Source organism: Eublepharis macularius, chromosome 13 (assembly GCF_028583425.1).
Source record: "Eublepharis macularius isolate TG4126 chromosome 13, MPM_Emac_v1.0, whole genome shotgun sequence".
NCBI classification, from domain to species: domain Eukaryota; kingdom Metazoa; phylum Chordata; class Lepidosauria; order Squamata; family Eublepharidae; genus Eublepharis; species Eublepharis macularius.
In genome coordinates this window covers 55214621-55235872 of record NC_072802.1, presented here as the reverse complement: position 1 = coordinate 55235872, position 21252 = coordinate 55214621, and the positions used below count along the sequence as shown (strand labels likewise).

At 44.0% G+C, this 21252-nt stretch overlaps 1 protein-coding gene across 1 annotated transcript in view; it reads right to left on the bottom strand.

The window, feature by feature from the left end:
* Positions 1-12123: 12123 nt before the first annotated feature.
* RNFT2 (ring finger protein, transmembrane 2) overlaps positions 12124-21252 on the bottom strand; it is a 31812-nt gene continuing 22683 nt past the window's right edge. Inside the window, exons 6-9 of the mRNA XM_054996429.1 lie at positions 19020-19169; positions 17898-17963; positions 15986-16087; positions 12124-15304 (exon numbers count right to left, since the gene is read on the bottom strand). Coding sequence (XP_054852404.1) covers positions 15170-15304; positions 15986-16087; positions 17898-17963; positions 19020-19169 — 453 coding nt within the window. The 3' untranslated portion in view covers positions 12124-15169. The remainder of the gene's footprint in view (positions 15305-15985; positions 16088-17897; positions 17964-19019; positions 19170-21252) is intronic.

Below are 21252 nucleotides of genomic sequence, written 5' to 3'. Positions count from 1 at the left end.
TGAAATGTAACCTCTCTTACCACGAGCTAGACCTCTTCATCAAATTATGTTTTAGACTAGAGCAATCGTTCCCCAACACAGGAATCTGCGTTATACTGAGGCAGGCTGAGGGTACTTCAATGTTGTCTGCTCTGACTGGCAACTTCTTTCCAGGATGAGATGTTAGCGTTTCTTTAACTGGAGGCGTCAATCTCACTGACAGCCAAGCTACAAGAGACGAATTACACTTGTCTGGCAAGTGAACAGACTCGCGTGTATTCCTTGAACAAGTGGAGGGCAAGTGAATGGTAAGTGAACAGGGAGGAATACACGTGAGTCTGTTCACTTGCCAGACAAGTGTCATTCGTCACTTGTAGCTTGGCTCTGAGAGCTAAACTACAAGAGATGAATTACATGAGGACATGTGAAGGGAGTCGCAATGTTAGCCAGGAAGCCAAGTTTTAAAAGAGATCGGAAGGCTCTGTCAATTTCCTCTCTCTACAGCAAAGATCACTCCTCAGAGAGTTTGCTTATTTCCTCTTCACTTCCTAGAAAGGGAGGTGAAACTGACAGAGCCTTCCAGGCAAAGGAAATTAGCAAACCTTCTGAGGAGTGATCTTTGCTGGCTCTGTAGAGAGGGGAAATTGACAAAGCCTTTCCATCTCTTTTAAAACTCGGCTTCCGGGCTAACATTGCGACTCCCTTCATGTGTGCGTCCATGTGTAATTCGTCTCTTGCAGCTTAGCTCTTACTTACATCCCCTGGATTAAAAGCCTAGATATGCTTCGCATGGCTGATAGTGACTGATGTGAGTTCGACAGTACATCCTGGCTGGCTTCTGTTGTGAGCTCAAGGATTTTTTTTCACTGAGCTTGCCTTCCTCCTGACAGGTCAGGACTTGAGGCAGTAACAATAATGTAGGTAAAGGTAAAGGTGCAAGCACCGAGTCGTTACTGACCCATGGGGGGACGTCTCATCATGATGTTTTCTTGGCAGACTTTTTACGGGGTGGTTTGCCATTGCCTTCCCCAGTCATCTACACTTTACCCCCAGGAAACTGGGTACTCATTTTACCGACCTCAGAAGGATGGAAGGCTGAGTCAACCTTGAGCTGGCTACCTGAACCCAGCTTCCACCAGGATCGGACTCGGGTCATGAGCAGAGCTTGGACTGCAGTACTGCATCTTACCACTCTGCACCACGGGGCTCTTACAATAATGTAGATAACATTAAAACAGTATAAAATATAAATTACATGAAAACATTAAACATTGAGAAAAAATGCATTTAAAACTCTGTTAAAATAACCAGTATACAATCAAAGCTGGAAACGTGCCCCTTTTTGCCCAGAATCAGGCTTCCTTTGGGGGTGCCAACCTCTAAATGTGGCCTGGAGATCTCCCAGAATTACAAATGATTTCCATACAGAGATCAGTTCCCATGAAGAAAATGGCTGTTTTGGAACGTGGACTCTATGGCATTATACCCCACTTTGGTCTCTCCTCTCTCCAGGATCCACCCCCAGAACCTCCAGGTATTTCCCAAACCTAGCTGCCTCCTCAATTCTCTGGTAAAATTCCATTTTAGAGCCTTGCTGGAAAGGAGGGTAGGAGCCCCGGACCTCTCCTAGGAGACTGTTCCTCAAGTATTTGGGTGGCCCACCCAAAAAAGTCTTGTGCCTTCTCCACTGCAGACCACACCCTGGACAAAGGGGGCCCCAAAAGCTTCATGGAATGCTGTACACTTGCATGCATGCAGGGAAGGGGTCCTCCATTCTGTCATTAAACTAGTAAGAAATTCCTAGTGTGGGCACTTCCCGACTACTCATGTATTTTTTAAGTTTTATTTTAAAAATGCACAGTAACAAGAAAGAAAAATGAGATTCAAAGTTGAGCATTGCTGTTAAACAGTTTCATTCAGGGTTTGGTTTTTGTAACCTTCCTGAACTAGCTAGAAAGAGGATAATTTTGGCTAGAAATGGAATAATTTTTAAGAGATCTAAAAGGCGATTGATTGAGGTGAGAACGTCAGAAGAGCCCTGCTGGATCAGAACAGCGGTCCATCTAGTACAGCATCCTGTCTCACACAGTGACCAACCAGTTACTCAGGACGGCCAACAACAGGGCTCACAGGCCAAGGCATTCCCCTGATGTTGTCTCCTAGCCAGGGTTTTTTTTCTGGGAAAAGAGGTGGCAGAACTCTTAAGAGGAAAATAAGGAAGAAGCACATGGGATTCTTTGAAATCATATTATTTCCAAGCACTATTTTCAAGAGGTGCCGTAACTCTGTTCCCCCGCGTTCCCCCTGAAAAAAAGCCCTGCTCCTAGCACTGTTTTTCACAGGTTTACTGCCTCTGAATGTGGAGGTTCTAGGGTTACCAGGCTCAGAGGCCTCCCAGTGATGGTTGCTGTTGCAAAATAAAAATGAAAACACAAAACAAAAGGATGATGGTTAGCTCTAGAGATCACTGGGAACTCTATGATAAAACCATAGAGTTTCCAACAATTCCTCAAACTACCCATCATCACTTCAAGGTTGTGCCCAAAAGTGACATGGGTGATGTCAGTGACATGACATGCCACCTATTCTCCTCCCCCGACCCTCCTGCCGGTCGCCAGGCTTTGCATTTTGAAACAATGCCAAAATCCTTGTAAAGCTTGTCTGCCAGAGGTAACAGCGGAATGATCATACTCACAATAGCAATCCTTATTTCAAACAGCCTGCAAGTGTGTAGGGAAAAAAGACAAACAATATGGATACCTGTCTTTTTTCTTCTGTTGAGGCTTAAAGAGCTCATCTTTTACTTAGCAAAAGGATATCAGGGCCTGTGTTATAGCACCAACCCATACTTATTTATTTAGTTAAGTTTTAGTGGGGGGGGGGTTGGCTTTATGTTGACTTCCAGGGTGTTTCAGTATCGCCCACCAGCTGCTTTTTTGGATTAAGCCCTGCGGCGCAGAGTGGTAAGCTGCAGTACTGCAGTCCAAGCTCTGCTCACGACCTGAGTTCGATCCTGGCGGAAGCCGGGTCCAAGTCGCTGGCTCAAGGTTGACTCAGCCTTCCATCCTTCCCAGGTCGGTAAAATGAGTACCCAGTTTCCTGGGGGTAAAGTGTAGATGACTGGGGAAGGCAATGGCAAACCACCCTTAAAAAGTCTGCCAAGAAAACGTCGTGGTGCGACGTCCCCCCATGAGTCAGTAATTACTCGGCGCTTGCACAGGGGACTACCTTTACCTTTAACTAACACATATCTTTAAGATAGTTTCAGGTGGGGTGAAGTGGGCAGTAAATTTCAATAAATAACAATGGAGGCGTGGGAGCACCTGTGGAAAAATACACTGAAGATTTCAACCTGTATGAACATTAAAGAGAATGTATACAAAATGATCTATAGATGGCATCTAACACCAAAGAAGATTGCGCTAGGAAATACTAACATGTCAGACAAATGTTGGAAATGTAAAAAGCATGAAGGGTCACTATATCATATGTGGTGGACTTGTGAGGTAGCTAAGCAATACTGGGGAGATATAATTGAAGCAATTAATGAGATTTTACAAATCCAAATAAATAAGAACCCAGAATTGTTGCTACTGAACTTGGGAATGGAAGGTGTTCCAGTGCAGTACAGAACATTGTTATTTTATATGACCACAGCGGCAAGACTTTTGTACATGCAGAAATGGAAAATACAAGAAATACCAACTATAGAAGATTGGATTTATAAATTGCTGTACATGGCGGAGATGGACAAAATGACAAGAAAACTTAAAGATCTTGATCCAGGACAATTTATTGCTGATTGGGGGAAATTGAAACAATATTTAGAAAAAAAATGGGATGTGAAGGGAGAACTGTGGCAGTTTGAGAACTATTAAAATGTGATGTTGTAAACAGAAGAGATAAGCGACTTTACCACTAAGAGGGAACTTAATTATGATAATCTAAGCTAGTATTATGTTTAAGTAAATCTTACTTAGAATATAGAGTTTAATCAAGGAAGAGACACATTGGTGGATTAGTGATTTTAATATAGTATATATATAAGACAATTTGAATATGCTTAGAGTAAGAAATATTATGATATATGTGTTATAGAAGAATATAAGTGAAGTCAAGTTAAGTAATAAGAAGGGTTAGGGGTTGGAAAGCTGTTGGAAGTCGATAAGGAGGGGGGAGGAAAGGGTGGGGGTTAGAGTAAATTAGATATGATGGGAATGTATGTATTAAATATGGAATATAAACTCACCAATAAAAATTTTTATATATAAAAAAAAAGATAGTTTCAGGTGGGTAGCCATATTGGCTGTAGTAGAAGAGCAAGATTCAGATCCAAGGGAGCTTTGACTTTCAGTAGCTGATACCCTGGAAATCTGGTTGGTCCTTAGGGTGCAACTGGACTAGAATTTTACATACAATTGTGATGATGATGATGATGATGATGATGGACATGTAGTTGAAGAGTTAGCCATTATTTCACTCTTAGGTGGTCTCATTTCAGCAATCTGGCAAATTATTTTCTTTTTTAAAAACCCTCTAAACTTAAGGGAAGGGTTTTTGCAATGTTCTATTTAACAGCTTGATAAATAAATCTAAACCCAGTTTTCAACTGTTTCTTCTTTAGATCATGCAGAAAAAAAAATTAAGGCTCCAGGAATGATTTATGCTCCGTAATGTATGATCCAAACTGTTGCTTGCCGATGCATGTGGCGCTTAGGGCCATCAAATCGGAATTGAAATTCCTTTTGCCGTATAATTTTAAGCAAGCCTTTCCCACCCTCTCCTTTTTTAGGCTGAAGGAAGATCTAGGTGCTTGGGAAGTTTTCCCGTTCCTGCAAGATTACCGCGCCTGAACAGCGGATTTGAAGAGTGGGGTAGAAGAGGAAAAAGGATGCTGGGAGAGATCCCTGAGTAACATGGACGGAGGGAGCTGCGGTGCGATCCGGCAGCAGAACGTAGACGGGTGTCTGAACATGCTTTTGTACAGAAGAAGAATGTAAACCCTCCCATGGTCAAACGTCCATCCGTGCATGCCTTGTACAGCAGAGGTCTGAGTGGCGTGTGAGTTCCTGGGTTAGTGGTCCCCTCCCGCACAGCTCCCCTTAGAGTGCAGGGTGTCGCTTCCCCTTTTCCTGTAGCAAAGTGGCGTCATGCTGTGTTTAGCATGATCAGGAGCCCTTCTGAGTTGCTATGGGTATCAGCCGTTCACGGCGTCGGGTTTTCGCAGCCCTGAAGAGAAGCAGTCTGTATGAGTGTGTGCATATATATATATATATAATATATATATATGTATATATAGGTGGAGTGTACATATCTCAGTCTAAAGCTGCAGGAGGGAGGGCCAAATAAGATTTCTCTCGACCTTTTGTTTTCTGGTGCTAGAGATAAGATTTGCCTGGAGCTAAAGTGTCTCCTTGGTGCTATTTTGTTTTTTAATGAACATGTTCTAAAATGTGGAACTGGGAGATGTGTATTTTGATAATTTATATTTATAGGTAAGGGAAGGGTGCTTTTTGTCTTTATTCCCATCCTTTTCTGCCAGTTCGATAGCTTTAATTAAGCGTAGCCCCTAAGCTATATGAAGTGCAAATTGAGGGTGCTTAATGAAGATCATTTACTAGTTATTTTGTAATATCCATTCAACCACTAGGTTGTACTTCCAGTGGGCAGTGAAATGAGGGTGGGATATTTTTCGTACCCCTTCAGGCCACTGTGGGCATATGGGCACAAGGGCAATTCTATTCCACTTTTTCGCTTGTGAAAATCTGGAGATGGGAATCCTTTCTGGATGAACACAAAGTTCACAAAGGTGGTTTTGCATAAGGCAAGGAAGGTGCTATTCACCGTAAAGGATGCAAACAGAGAACTCCTTTGCCTGAGCATTCCTTTTAGCATTGACCGGCGCAGTGCATGCAAAAACTGATGGAAGACAAAATGTCACCATTTTGAATGTACAAAATCCACAGTGTGCTCAGCGGATAGTTAGTTTGCCAGAACAGCTTGTGAAAAGATGCAATGTAGAACAAGGGATGAGCCATGCTGGAAAGGCAGCTTTTATTATTCAGTGTCAACAGAGGCTGTCAGGTTTTTCATTTCTGTAAACCTTGTTCTTTGAATGCTTAAGATGTAGTTTAGAAACACAAGGGTCAAAGTGGCACATCTATCTCTGAAGGTTTTGTGGGCTATTTTGGCCATCCCTTTTAGCATCTCTGTATTTGAAAGCTGCCCTGAAAGTTGCTGCTTTCCCAAATGACAGAAATTCGGCTGTCCACATCTGTGCTGTGCAGAGTAGTCATTCTTAAGAATGAATTTCTAAAAAGTTCATTGCAGGCACAACTGATGCTAAATCAAACCAATTCCACTAGCCCAAATTTCACTTGTGTTGAGCTTTGGAACCTTAGATGGATGTAGAATGTCAAGAGCACTTCTGAGCATATGGGGAGTGCTTTTTCTCACTCTGAGCAACCTCAACCAGCCACCACACCATGTGGGTCAAGGAAGGGTAGGCTAGGCATAGTTGTGTCATCGTACTTCCCTGTTAAAAATCAATCACTAAATGGCTGCAAGAGGATTTCAGGTCAGGACACACACATCCAGTCAGATTATTGAACGGCTCTAAGGCCAGTTTCATTTGCTCAAATATGTATTCATTGCCACACATGGTGCCTTTCCAGAGGAACGATGATATTGGGAATGTTTGTTTGAATTTTTTTAGTAAAAGATTTTGTATCAATTTTCTTGGGGGCAGCAACAAATTGCTGTTCGAGCCAGCTTTGCAAAAAGAAAATTTTTAAAGGGGGAAGGTTTATCTTAAGGCATTTATGTCACAAACCTTAGTAGGAGCCATAACAGCCTCTCTCTGCCTTGTGCTTTTCAGTAGCACACAATATGTTTGGCAGACAGTCTCCAGGCACAGGGGTTGTGGCGTTTAAATCCTGTGCAATCCACAGGTTGAATCGTATCTCTTGGTTTTGGTTTCAAATGCCTCATAATAGGGAGAAGTAGTCAATTGCTAGAGCGTTTACAAGGAGAACAAAGAGTCCACGACCTTTTGTGAATCCTTGGCAAGCCCCCATTGTGTGACCAATAATGCACTTGAAATACATCTCCACCATGCGCAGGATGAAGCTGTGGATAAACAAGCCATAGCAACTGCTTTTCAGATTGGGACTTCAAATGGTAGGGCTGTTTGTAAGACGGCACAGAATAAATTAATATCTTGCTCTTGCAACATGAAAGGGCTTTTATCGTTCTTGTAGTTGTCCTAAAGGTGCCTGGTTTTCATCGTCTGAACTCCGGTTTTGTTCTTTGCTGAATTTTGAATATTTTGGCCAGGAGAGGGAGAGAGATGTTGCAAGGGAAGGGAGAGTAAGAATGGGGGGTGTAAGACCCATCAGCATTTTCCTTCCCCCAACAAAAAATAGACCTCCAAGCAGAATGCTGAGACTTTGCTGGTGTGATTTCAAATATAATCCTTGGGGATATGTTTGTTGAAAGAAAAGCTGATGAGATTCTCACAAATGCAGTTTCTACATTACTTCACCATTATGGTACAGAACACTGCATTTGGTGGAAGACAAAAATGGCTGCAAATGCCAGATGCCTGGGGTGGGGTGTGTAAGAAAGACAGAACAGTAGAGGGCTGTAGCCTGGGGGTCCCCAACGTGGTGCCCATGGGCACCATGACACCCACCAACATCTTTCCTCATGCCCAAGTGTTTTTAGAAAGTGAGTGTGGCCAGGTGGAGCTTTTGCCAGGCATGGCTTCTGATCGACTATTGGAGATTTGATCAACTGTGTAGATTTTTGAAAACCTGCTTTGGCAGAAGCTGCTTCTACAGCACAAAGATCTTCACTGTGTGACTGAAAGTCAGCTGTAGCCACCATTTTGTGGCTGACTTTGCCTCCTGTGGCAGCCATTTTGTGACAGCCATTTTGTTGCTGTGCCCACCACACTGTGCCAGAGCTCCAAATGTGCCTGAACGCTCAAAAAGGTCAGGGACCCCTGCTGTAGCCTTTCTGCTTGAGGGCTTTCAGAAAGCATCTGTCCAGCTGCTGCTAAACCAGATTGACCTTTTGCTCCATCCATGTTCAGAGACAGTGTACCCCTGAATACCAGTTGGCTGCGAATTGTTGCCTTCATAGTCCAGTGAAGAGCTGGAGGCTGGCTACTGTTGGTAAAAGAAGACACTAGATGGGCCATTGGCCTAGTTTAGCAGGCAGGTATGCTGTATTCTTAGCCATCATGGTTGAATGGAACCTCCATGTTCAGAGGTGCTGTACTTCTGAATGCCGGTTGCAGGAGCAGGAAATAACAGAGGAAGGTTTGGGGCTCTTGTGCCTCTTACTGGTGAGCTTTCTAGATTATCTGGTTGTCCACTGTTGAAAAATAGGATACTGGACTAGTGGCCTGTTGGCCCAGTCCAGCAGGGTTTTCCTTATGTTCTCAAGCTGCCCACTTCCCCAAGTAAAAGCTAATTTTCACTTTTCTCCTTGAGAGTGCCTATGTGTGTATAGAACTCACAAGTTCCCCACCAAAGGCAAACACATGGAAGGCAAGGTATAGAATTACGCCTCTCTCTTTCTAAAACAGCGAAAAACATAGAATCTCCAGCCTGGCAAAGATCCTCAGGAAAACACCAAGATTAAAGTGTTGCAATATGTATTTTTTTCCTTAAATGAAGCCAGTGCACCTACTAATAATCATTCAGTTAATGGACTCTAGCTACAAGAGTCTCTGGAAAAGACTTTTATTTGCTTAAGGTACTAGAGACAGCAGCTGTCAGTTCGGGTGGATAATTGGGTCCCCCTGCCTGTGAAAGCTGATGCAGTCATGGCTGCTTCAGGTGCTTAAGCATAAACCAGGGTGGTGATGTCTGCCCCAATCAACAGTGAGTATATTAAGAAGTCAGTCCTATTTTGAACGTGTTGGAATCATGCTGCAAGAAAGATTGGTCATCGCATGTCCAGATCAGCATAGAGAGAACATCACATTGAGTTGAATCCCATGGGTCAGTTCTCCTCTGGCAGAAGGAGCCTTTCCCTGACACATGGCACTCTTCTGAACATCTTGTGCCAGGGAGGGCTGCTTTTACAGAAGGGGGTATAGTCAATGCCACATTTTTTCTTTTCCAAAAAAAGTTACTGTTCTTGGACTCTTTAGTGTTTGTGAAGAGAGTTGCTTTTAAAGGAAGGAAGGAAAAGAAAGAAAAAGAAAGAAAACCAGTGGCTTCCTTTGAAACTGGTATTTGCAACAGACCTAGGTCCATTTTGTCTGCTCCTTTCACCCAACATTTCATTGCAGGATTTTTGGGTCGGGCTGGCTACATCTGGTACTTCACTGCAACCCCTTCTTGCCCTGCCCTCCAGGCTTTCAGGGTAGCCACGCTGTACAATCCAGGTTCTTTAACCCAAGACCTCATCTTGGGGAGCTACAGCAGACACCATATGCCCAAGCTAACAAAGGAGGTTATGAGCTCATAGTCTGCCCACAAGCACTGCATAATGTGACTCTGAGGAAAGAGCTAATTAATTTTTTAAAAGCAATCATGGAAGCACATACTACATGCCTCACTCCCATGTGTGGAGATGCTTGAAGAAACTGGCGAGAGTAACTCTCGGAGGTTCGAGAGGAGACCTGGCATGACTTGATACGACTCTTCTCTGTGCTTGTGCCCCTAGGGCAGCTCCAGGGTTCTGCTTTCTCCTTGCACTGCTCGTCCCCGTTATTGTAATTGACTCAACCAACTTTCCCAAGCAGTGAGAAATTCCTAACAGACATAGTTTCCTTTGGCTGAGAGGGCAGTGGAAGTTATGGCATCTGATGTCTGCTTAGTTTACAGACATATAAGTAGAACCTAACAGAGGCAAGTAGTAATGTTTCAGTAGGCGGGACGGCTGCTATTCTTGCTCCCCGAAAAGAGTAGCCACACCCCGCAGACGCTTCAGATAACAGCCAGCTCCATCTAGAAAATGGCAACTCCCTGTCTACCCCATCCCCTCTCCATTCAAACTACAAAAGGGCTGTAGATTGTCAGAGTTTCTTCCTGCTGGCTGGAGAATATTGCCTTCTGAAACACTGGCTGATATTCTGTTCCAAGGCTGTCACAATGTGACACCAGTCACATCGTTTTCTTATTTCCCCGTCTAACCACTGAACACTGCAGGCACTCACTGCACTTTGATTTCTGCTACATCCTTATGATAGACAAGGCATATGATAGAAGTCCTACATATTACGAAGAGTCCCAGGAGTGCCCAGATCAGAGGTGGAGAGTCCCCATAATAGTATACCCATGGAGCTGAGTGACCACCATTCATTTGGAAGGGTGTGTTGCAATTAGGGGGTGGGGGGGCAGGTACAGAGATCAGGTTCCCATTAATTTAACAGCAACTTCCACCATCTTCAAAGTTACTGTATCAGGAGCTTCAATAGAAATGCACTGGAGTTAATTGAACGGCATTGAAGTGTGATGTTTTTCATTTATCCTGGAGGTTTCAGATTACAGCTATCGCTTTGCTTAATTTTGCTGTAAGAAATGATACGGCAAATGCAGGGAGCTTTCTAAACAGATGTTATCAGTCCCAAGATGGCCAACGAGTCAGTCAACGTATCTGTTATGTTGCCTGATTAGTTGGCTGTCTCTGAGCTTTGTCTAGTGCTTCCAACCAGTTATTAGTTGGGCCTCCCTAGCATCTGAGATCAAATGAGATCTATGAGCTTTTGGTGCCTGGCGACTGCAGTAAAAGTTCTGAGAAAAGTGTTTCCAAAGTAAGAAACTGCAGTTAGTGGTTAGATCAAAGCAAACTGCGGTATTCAACCCCCCTCCCCCATTAAAGCATTAACCGAACACTGGAAAGGTGTGGGCTCAACCCATGATCATACACATAATGAAAATGGATTTAGTACAGGGGCTCAAATGCTAGTTTCAAAGAAAACATCCAAGCTCCTGGTCAGCACCTGACCTGCCAGAAGGCTTCTTTGACCATGGGAGCGAGAGAAGCACGGCGGGTCAACATTGGGGGCCGTGGTGGCAGTGACACACTTGCTGAGGCCCCCTGCTCTCAGCTGGAGACACTGGGTCGATGTTCCATTTTCCAGTGGGAGAAGGCAGTAGAGGAAGAGGTGCCAGCGGATTGGGCTCTTGCTGCTTCCTCCCCAATCAGCCCAGAGCCTCCTGCAGCACTGCAGGGATTCTTGCTTCTTATAGACCTGCCAGCACTGATGTCCCCAAGGGGTGGTAGCAGATTTTTATAGGCACTTAGGCATCAGGCGTCCTTGGAGTGCAAGCAAGTCACACTTTACTCCCTGGGCTGTAGCTATAATTTGAGGAGGGGGAAGCAAGGGAAGCAGGACTGTGGGAGGGACAGTAGAGCCAGAAGTGGTTGCAATGGGGGGGGATCAAGCTATGGTGAAGGGGCCTGTGGAGACTTTGTGGCCAAGAGCCCTGGGAAAGAAAGCTGCAGTCAGCTGTGGGGATATGGGAGGACATGCGCTCTAACCCCATTGCCTGCTGCTAGGTTCTGCTGCCAGAGGTACTGCATATCCACATTCCCCTTTTACTCATTGTGTTGCAAAGGGAGGTAGTGGTAACACTCAAGGCCTAAGGCTGCCAGTTGCTGATGACCTCAGGTCTAAAAGCAGCTGGGTGCAATGCATTTTTATTACTTGGAAACTGCTCAGAATCTGCGCATAGGTGGCCATGCCTATCATATTCACAGATTTTTTCTAACAGTACACACAGTGTAAATATCTGGGGAGATGGCCAATGCAGCTTCTAAGTGCAAGGAGCAAACTGATCCCTGGGGATTATTATTAACTTTAAAAACAAAATATTGGAGAACATTAAACAAGCATAAGAGCCTTTCCTGCAGTTCTTTAGGTTAGAAATGCAAATTTGTTGTGTGTTGACTCTCCCGCTGACTGTTCAGTTCCACACCCGGTGGGAGCCTCTGTGTGAGAAGTCCTTCTTGCCGTATTGCTGATCAAACGAGTCACCTTTTTGCATTCCATTTGCCATTTGATGGGGCTTTTTTCTCCACCTTTTGTAAAAGAACTTCATATGCTGGAGACTTTGTACATATTTATAATGACTTTATTAAAAAAAGAAAAATTAAAGTTGCATTCTGTGTGTGTGTGTTTTATCTCCGACATACAGGAGGTCCACCACAGTGAACTGCTCCCTGCCTCAGCACATTTCTCTGATCAGACTAAGAAGAACCAGTACTGTACAGAAGCACAATTTCACAGGCACATTGCTTGCTGCATCAGCGACACATTCAAGCTCAGCTGCTTTCAATCTGGACTTCCCAAAGATTTCCCTGATACTGGGGCTGCCTGTATTCCATGCAGCCCGGGGTCATTTCACAGAAAAAGAGCTGGAGGAATTCATTAGCATAACATATTAGCATAACATATTAGCATATGCCACGCCCCTTGACATCACCGAATTGTGTCATTAGCATAACTGATTTGCATATGCCACACCCCCTGGCATCACCTATCCTGGCTGCTTTGGACCCAATCCTGGCCATTCAGGACCGAAACTGGGCCCAAAATGGCAAAAAGGGGCTGAAAATGCCCCCAAAGGGGCCCAAAATGGTCAGGATCGGGCTGCTGCTGAGTGGGAGTGTGGTCCACCACCTGTCAGAGGCCCGATCTGGGCCGTTTCGGCCCCAATCCAGGAAGAAACGGGCCCAAAATGGCTGAGAGTCAGGTGGGCAGGGCCACCTGACATGTGACCTCTTTGGGGACCTGCTGGAACTGCATTCCTGTGCGTTCCCCCTTGAAATGAACCCTGCATGCAGCTATCAGGCCCACCCACCCACTATTTTGCATCAAGGAAATGATGTCACAGACAAATTCCAACTGATCTCTGCAAATTACATATTTACCCCCAACCCCATATTGCAACATTTTGGACCTAGTTTAAGTTTTTAAATATGGCTAGAAGCAATTTATAATTCCAGTTTTCTTGGCATTTAGAGAAGGCAATTCAAATGAAGATGACGCACAGTTTTTTAAGAAAAAGGAACAGCCATGGCACAAACATCCTTTTTGAACTGAGAATAAGTTCTATTAGTCAATATATTTATTCTGTATAAATGTTTGCAGAGGGTATGCTTTATCCAGAGCTCAATGTTCTATGTTTTTGTACGATTATTATTGGGAGGGTTGCAAGAAGACACAATGGTGAGAGAAAGATAAGAGTAAATGAGGTATGTAGGAAGGGAAGAATCCATGCATCTATTAAGAGCATTTGAGTGTTAGTAATGAACAGCCCATGCTTTGTGCCTGTATCTTTTTACACTTCTCCAGACCCATGAGGTCCTGGTAAGGTTTACCCATTCTTACCCCCTCCCCAATGCTTTGGCACTGGATTTGAACCCATGTGCCACTGCGTTAAATCCAACACTGTAGCCACTACACTGGCGCTCCTTAAGAAAGAGGAAATAGTGTCCATCTTGGAAAGGGCAATGTCTGAATTAGCCCTAAGTGACCTCAGCTACAACCTCTTTAAAAAGGAAACACTTTCTGTGAATCCAAGGAAAATACTACCTGCTTAAAAGGAGATTTCATCCCCATTAGTTAATACTGAGCAACGGCGTTTCCGCAAAGCATTGACGGCCACATTAAGGGATAAATGAGGCCCTGGCATATAATACTGTTTTCTCAGAAGACGGTGCAACATTAACACCTCTTCTGATGACGATCTGACACCATCATACTTGGACTGAGCAGTGACTAGCTGGCTCACTACAGAAAGTAATTGTGTGCCGTTAGAAGGATAAGTATACGTACAATTCATTTTGCTTTGCCGATTCATCACCTGTTGGGAGTGGCCCACACCAGGCTGTGTTTAGACGTCACATTTAACAGATTGCACAAATCCGGCAATATGTATATTATTAGCCCCCAGAAAATAACACTTCATGCCTCCAATGAAGTGGGCTCCGGCTCACAAAACATTCTACCACAATATAGAGAGGTTAGCTTTTAAGGTGCCGTGAGACACTGCTGTTGCTTTTGCTGAGACAGGCCAAGGTTGCTTTCACATATGCCGAACAGTGCATCTTCAGTCCACTTTGCAACTGGATTTTACTGTCTGAAACAGGGTCCACTTGCAAATGATCACCGACGTTCACTGAAAGTGCATTATTCAGCATGTGTGAAAGCAGACTTAATTTAATTTAATTTAATTTAATTTATTATATTTATATTCCGCCCTCCCTGCTTTCGCAGGCTCAGGGCGGATAACAAATACAAACATGTTTAAAAACATTTAAAAACATTAAATAATACATTTAAAAACATTTAAAAACATTAAATATTAACACAGCCACCCCCTTCGAACATCAGCGTAGAAACAATGTGAACACCACTGCCATGCAGGGAACAGTATTTGTGGACAGGCTTCCAATAAACTTACTGAAAGCAGCTCGCCTGCAACCTAACTGGCTGGGAGGGTGCAATTCTCCAAACAAGACACGTCCCTGCAAGCCACTTTGCACTTTCAGCCTGATACGCAGGTCTGCTCATTTTCGCTTGGTAAAGGAATTCATATAAGTGTATGTATGACTTTTTTTAAAATTGTGGTTGAAATACCCTGTTTCTCCATCAAGACACCATACTCCAGGATGTGTAGGAGTAGTTGGATCCATGCAGGTTTTTAAAAAGTTGTATTCTTCATCTACCAGTTTTTGTTTGTTTACACCCTTCTCCTACAATATGTTGAAATGTGGGAGGATTGCTTCCCTCTTCTCTCTACCCTTTAAGGTGATACGATCATTCTTAAATCAGAGAGAGGAAGAAAGGAGAGCGTAAGAAATGAGGAAAGGGTTAAAGCTGATGAAAAAAGCTGAACATGGAAGTGAAAACAGACCTTGATTGACAGGAGAAGAGAACAAAACAACAAAAGCTGAGGGAACACAAACATTTACACCGCAGTGGTAGCGTACCACTTTGACAATAGCAGCACAGAAGTACAGTAAACATAAAAATCAATAAGTTTATATCAGGGAAGCGACACGAGGGACACTAACCACAGTATAAAATGAACATATAAAGGGGCTCTGAGAGGAATGCAATTTAACTGTTTGATATCTTCACCAAGGCTCTGAGTAAGACTGGCTAGGGGCAGACTCCAGGAGAGTTGCTCTGGCTATTTTATTTCATGCAACGGACCGGAAGTTAGTAAACCTGAAAATGAGCTGAAGTGGTGCCATCTTTCCAGCAGCGCAGAGTTTCCACCGCCACAGAACGGCAAAGCGGACAGGTCTTCTCCCGGTCAAACCAAAGGCAAAGGCACTCTTCACAAAAAACATGCTGTGGAGATACGGGGTGGGGGGCGGGAACAGGCAGGACTCTGTAAATGCTGTGGTTTGGATACCACGGTACATTGCCACAGATGAAAGGGATATCTGTTGGCAGAGTGGGGCTTCCTTGCCTTCCCTATCGGTTTGCAGCACAAAATGATCCCTGAAATGCTGCCCATGGGGAACAAGAGATCCGGCCTCAGGAACAGCATTGGGTGCTAGAAGTATGCTGTTTCTGTAAGTGGAAATTTTCTGTGGGTCCAACCCTGTATGTTACGCCCCTCACACACACACACACACACAATTTTAAAACCACAGACTCCCAAATATTGCTCCAAGACAGATTCTTTCAAACGTTGCCTATATTAATCAAAATTAAGCGCTTATTTAGTTTCATCAAGCCATGACAAAAGGCAAGAAAGGATTCTGGCACTTCGGCTCTGCAAACCTTACTTAGTACCTCCCCGGCTGCTGAGATTGCCCAGGTGCTTTTCAGTTTCTCTCCAGCAGGTCGGGAACCCAAATTTCTCTGAAGGTTTCTGAAAATGAACCCAGGACTTTGCCCAAAGAGAGCATGTCCTCTACCACTGGGGCACAAGGGTAATTCATGCAGACTGTGTCAGTGGGATGTCACTGGTCCTGCCTGGCCTGTGCCACCACACAGTGGTAAGAAAAGATCAGTAATCATTACCTGGCAAAGAAGGATCAGCGGTTCCCTGAACTCAGCCTGGCAGATGGCACAGATGTCCCCAGCCTCGCTGCACTGCTGGCTAGTTGCACGAACGCCATAGTTCTGTTAAGATGACAAGGGGGAAAGACTCTTTAGGCCTTGAAGCAGACGAGCAAGGCACAACTCCTGGCTTCGGACCACCTGCCTACTACATCAGCTACTCAGGGTTCTTGTGGCTTGACCAAAACCCAGAAGGGGGATAAACTGTGAAAGGGGGTATTATATGACTCGAACACAGAACTGAAGAGGGTGGAGACTCAGCTTAATCCAAGTGAGGGAGGGGGGATTGGACTGTTTCCACCTTGAGAGAACTTTTTTGTTCTTGTTCCCCCTCCTTCCCACTGCTGGAATCTTTAAGAGCACAACCAGTTTGCTACTAGAGTTGGGAGGGCGTGAAACTAGCACAGAAGAGAGAAGGTGAGGCTGGAATCCTTCCTAATGATCTCTAGTAGGAAGAGCAGGGAGAGGAGCAGGCAACCAAGCGATCCCCTAAACTGCAGTCGTCGGAAGTGGTAAAATCCCATGCAGCAAAATGATGTCGTGAAATCCGAAGGTGGAAGAGAGCATTGTACCACCGAAGGATGTGGGATTGCTGTTATTAGTAGCAAACCAGCAACACATAACAGTGTTCCCCAGAATTCTTAGGGCAAGTGTTACCAAATTTTTTAAGAAAGAAAACATTTGTTTATTTATTTACTTCATTTCTTCCCAATGGCGATCCAAAGCGGCTTGCATTATTCTCCTCTTCCCCATTTTATTCTCACAACAACTTTGTGAGGTAGGTTAAGTTGAGAGTGTGTGACCAGCCTGAGGTCACAGAGCCAGCTTCTATGTCAGAGCAGGGGTTCAAATTAGGGGTCTCTCAGATCATAGATGGACACTCTAGCCAATATGAAAAAGCAGATTTTAAGCAGAATTTGCAGATCTTAGTGCTAAGAAGTAATCTTCATGCCAGACTATGGTGGATTTTCTGATAGGCAAAGACACCTCAGGATTAGAGATGGGCACGAACCTGAAAAAAAATGAACCATGTGGTTCGTCGCATTGCACAAACCACGAACTTTCACGAACATGCTTCAGTTCATGAACCGGTTCGTTTGGTTCGTGAAAACATCACATCCAGGTCAGCAAATTGTCACTTCTGGGCCAGCAGAAGGTCTGCAGGAAGTCCATCCCCTGTTGCCTAGGAAACTGATTGATCGGCGCCAGGCTGTTTGCAGTGACTAACCAAAAAATGAACCAAAGAAACCAGCCTAAAGTTCGTGGCGGTTTGTCAGAAATGGGCTCCGACAAACCACCGGTTTGTGAACCACGAACCGGCCGGTTCGTCAAGAACTTTGGTTCATATTTCAGTTCGTGCCCATCTCTACTCAGGATTCAAGGTTGCTTCATAGCAACAATTCTACTGAAAAGGAAGTGGGATGCCGGTTTTGAATATTCCCCCACCTTGTTGGCAAGGATATTTCACCCTAGTGCATCAGAAAGATGGAGTGCGACACAGCCTACTCCTTGCCTTCAGGTATTCAGGAACACTATCCAAGGACAGATTTATGCATGTAAAAGAATCAGATGGGAATGGGGTGGTAGAGTCCTGACATGGTAAAATGTACCCTTAGAGCTGGGTTGTCACATTTTTAATGCAGCTCCACTGCACTAAAAAACAATAACAATCCTATGTCCAGGAATAAAATGAAGGCAGGGAGATTCATGTATGTTGATTTGAGCTCTCTGGCAGAAGAGCAGGATAAAAAAATGTGACAGATTGACCTTATGGGAGAAAGCCTCAAGCCTCTTTTAGAAAAGATCTTGCCTGTAATTGGCAAGACATCCAATTACTTTAATTATAAGAAACGAAGCAGCTGCTTATACCCACCTGAGGAGTGCAAAGGACCTTCAAGGCTTTCCTTACACTTCCCACACGACCACAGATGTCGAAAGACTAGGACAGAAAAGTGGGGAGATAAATTGTTTGTAGAGGAGATACAGGAATACTCTATTTCAAGGAAAAGGCCACTCCTTCTTAAGGATAGAGGATGTACAAATGAGTAAAGCTTTGCCTCTCAAGTTCAAAAGAAATGATTCTTCAAACCGTGCAGGCTTACCTGTGGAATTCACTTCCACAAGATCAACTGAAGATAATTAGCTTAAAGGGATTTAATGTATTTACTTCTTTATGTAGAAATTTTCTGTGCTGCCTCTCCAAGGAATCTGGTTGAGGCCGCCTTTCAAAGACCGACCATAAAATACTATAAAAGTTAGAAAGATACAGTTGATGACAATGTTTGTCCAGATGATTGTATTTTACCATGTCTTTGTGATGATAACTGCACTTATATGCCACTCTTCTAGACAGATTAGTGCCTCACCCAGAGCGGTGAACAAGTTAGTGTTATTATTATCCCCACAATACAGCTGGGGAGCTGGGGCTGGGAGGAGTGGCTTACCCAAGGCCACCTACTGAGCTCATGGCAATAGTGGGATTCGAACCAGTAGAGTGCTGATTGCAGCTGAACCATTTAACCACTGTGCTATAGCGGCTCTCATCAAAAAGCCCTTTTTTTCTCAACAGGCCTTTGGAATGAACCAACCTTTAATGCGGAACAACTACAGCAGAGAGATGAGTTTTCTTTCTGTTTTTTGATGCAATTCAGCTGCAGGTCTTGCCTATCTCTGTCTTGTCATTCTTTTATCATGTCTCCTCTCAGCAGGTGGGCTATCACTTCACATTAGGAGTCCTCAACCTTTTTGAGCCTGCGGGTACCTTCAGATTCTGATACAGTGTGGTGGGCTCAGCCCTAAAATGGCTGCCAAAAATGGCCGCCACAGGAGGTACCATTGTTGGGGGTCCCTCCTTCAGATGTTTTTATGTCAACTGTTGCAACCATATTTTGTGAACTGAGATTTTGCTTATTGTGCAGTAAGCATTCCAAAGCATCTGTACCAAAAACGCGCCCCTAAATATTTTAATCAAGAAACAGAACAGGGTGATGCTTACTTTACAGAGGCTGTACAAGATAAGGAGAATCCCCCCGAGGAAATAGCTGCTGGATGGGTCATCCCCCATGATGTATTTGTACCACAACTGGATGGGGATTAGGGAACGGAACAGCTGGCTCAGTTCTTCAATGACCAAATAGAATTTCCCCTGTAAGACAGGAGGAAATGTGCAGGTCATTATCACAATCTCACAGAGAAATAAAGGATTCAGACAAGAGACTTGTAGTGCAATCTAAGGAGTGTCTAACCACACATACTATCAAAACAGAAGCTGGGAAGTGTGATAGCAGAAATATATCTTCAAGTTTTCTTAGAAAATCCTAAAGAAAATGAGAAATGTTTTCTAGAGAGAATTCAAATTTTGGGCCCACAGGATGCTATAGTCTAAGGATCTCAGCTCTTACGGAAAAAAATAAACAGACTACAAATTTCTGGCCCTTAAGGTTCATTCATTTTATTAACTATTTATATGCCACCTTTCCTTCTCGTTTACCAAGTTTCCTTCTCGTTTACCAGTTTACCAAGTCATTTAATTCAAACACAGCACAAACCATTAAACTTTTTTTAGAAGAGCCTCACCAAATGCTTGCAGCTTAATTCCCAAATGCTCCTTCAACTATAACAGCTCTACAACCACTTTCTGAACAACTATTCCCCCTCTACTTCCTCGGGGAGTCCATTCCAGGGAGCCGGCATAGTGGGTTAAAATGTCAGACTAAGATTTGGGAGACCCAGGTTTGAATCCCTGCTTTGCGTGGAAGCTTGCTGGTGACCTCAAGCCAGATGCACACACTCAGTCTAATCTACCTCATAGGGTTCTTGTAAGAATAAAATGGAGACTGTGTAGAGTACATTATACAGTAATCCAACCACAAGGTTACAAAAGTCTTAAGCAGTTCCAGGCAGGCCTAGTCTAAAAGTAGAGCCAATTGGCAAATGAAATGCAGAGGACATAAAGCACAGCCTTTCAAACAGAAGCACAAGGTCCAGAAGCCCCCTCAAATTCTTAGCCTGCCCTGCAAAAGCCAATTCCACTCCACTCCACCTGGAACAAGTGAGTGAGTCCATTTCTTGCAAAGCATCAGCCATCCTAACCAGCATCCCCTCCCTCTTGTCTGCATTAGGTATGTAATGACTGTGGAGATAAAATGCCTTGCGAAATACCAGCCTCAAAGGAGGAGACAGAACACCTGGGGAAGCAGCATTTGTAGCCGCTCCTGACCTCAGTCCCACTTTGTATTCAGAGTTTTGAACCTGGCTTTTGTATATTAGGGGGCTTTAAGGTCCGAAGTACCTACAGCTCTGCCTGAAGGGGCACCTTGCAACTGCACTTCCCATGCTATCCCACGTGTAGGTCTGAAACAGTCTCTATATGCTTCTCACAGACTGCAGATGAAGTGGTAGTTCTGTCAGTTGTTTTGTCAGTTGTTCCTACACACAGCCTGAAGCTCTTCAGTCCATAAATCACCTTGTTTGTCATTTGTGAAAATTAGGTCTAAAGCATTTTTTTAAAAAAATTCATTTATTCCCCTGCTTTTCTCCCCACTGGGGACATAATGCAGCTTACAACATTGCTCTCCCCCCTCCACTTTATCCTCACAACAACAACTCTACGAGGTAGATCAAGATGGGTAGCTGTGTTAGTCTGTCTGTAGCAGCAGAAAAGAGCAAGAGTCCAGTAGCACCTGTAAGACTAACAAAAATTTGTGGTAGGGTATGAGCTTTCGTGAGCCACAGCTCACTTCTTCAGATAGGATAGAAGGGGGCTAGGTATCTGAAAAAGTGATACAAATTTTTGTTAGTCTTACAGGTGCTACTGGACTCTTGCTCTTTTCTATGAGATAGGTTAGGCTGAGAGACAGTGACTGCTCCAGATCATGGCAGAGGATGGATTCGAACCTGAGTCTCCAGATCTGAGTCCAACAACCCAATCGCTTCACCACACTGGCTCTTCAGCACATTATGTCAAAGAAGATAGAGATTATTGTGGGGGGAGACAAGGGGTTTTCTGTGTGTGCTTCAAAGGGCACCCAGTCATGAAAAGAGCTAAGTATTCATGTAAGACTTGAGATTTTCATCCAAAAACTTTCTCAACAGACAGTTTGGCTTAACTGAGCACATCTCTGAGGGACCTGCAAAGCAATTTAGATCAGTGTTTACCTCCCAGCTAACTGCACCTCTGGGAAAGAAAAAACAGCTTGAAAATATAGACATCAGGAGATGTTGTTATC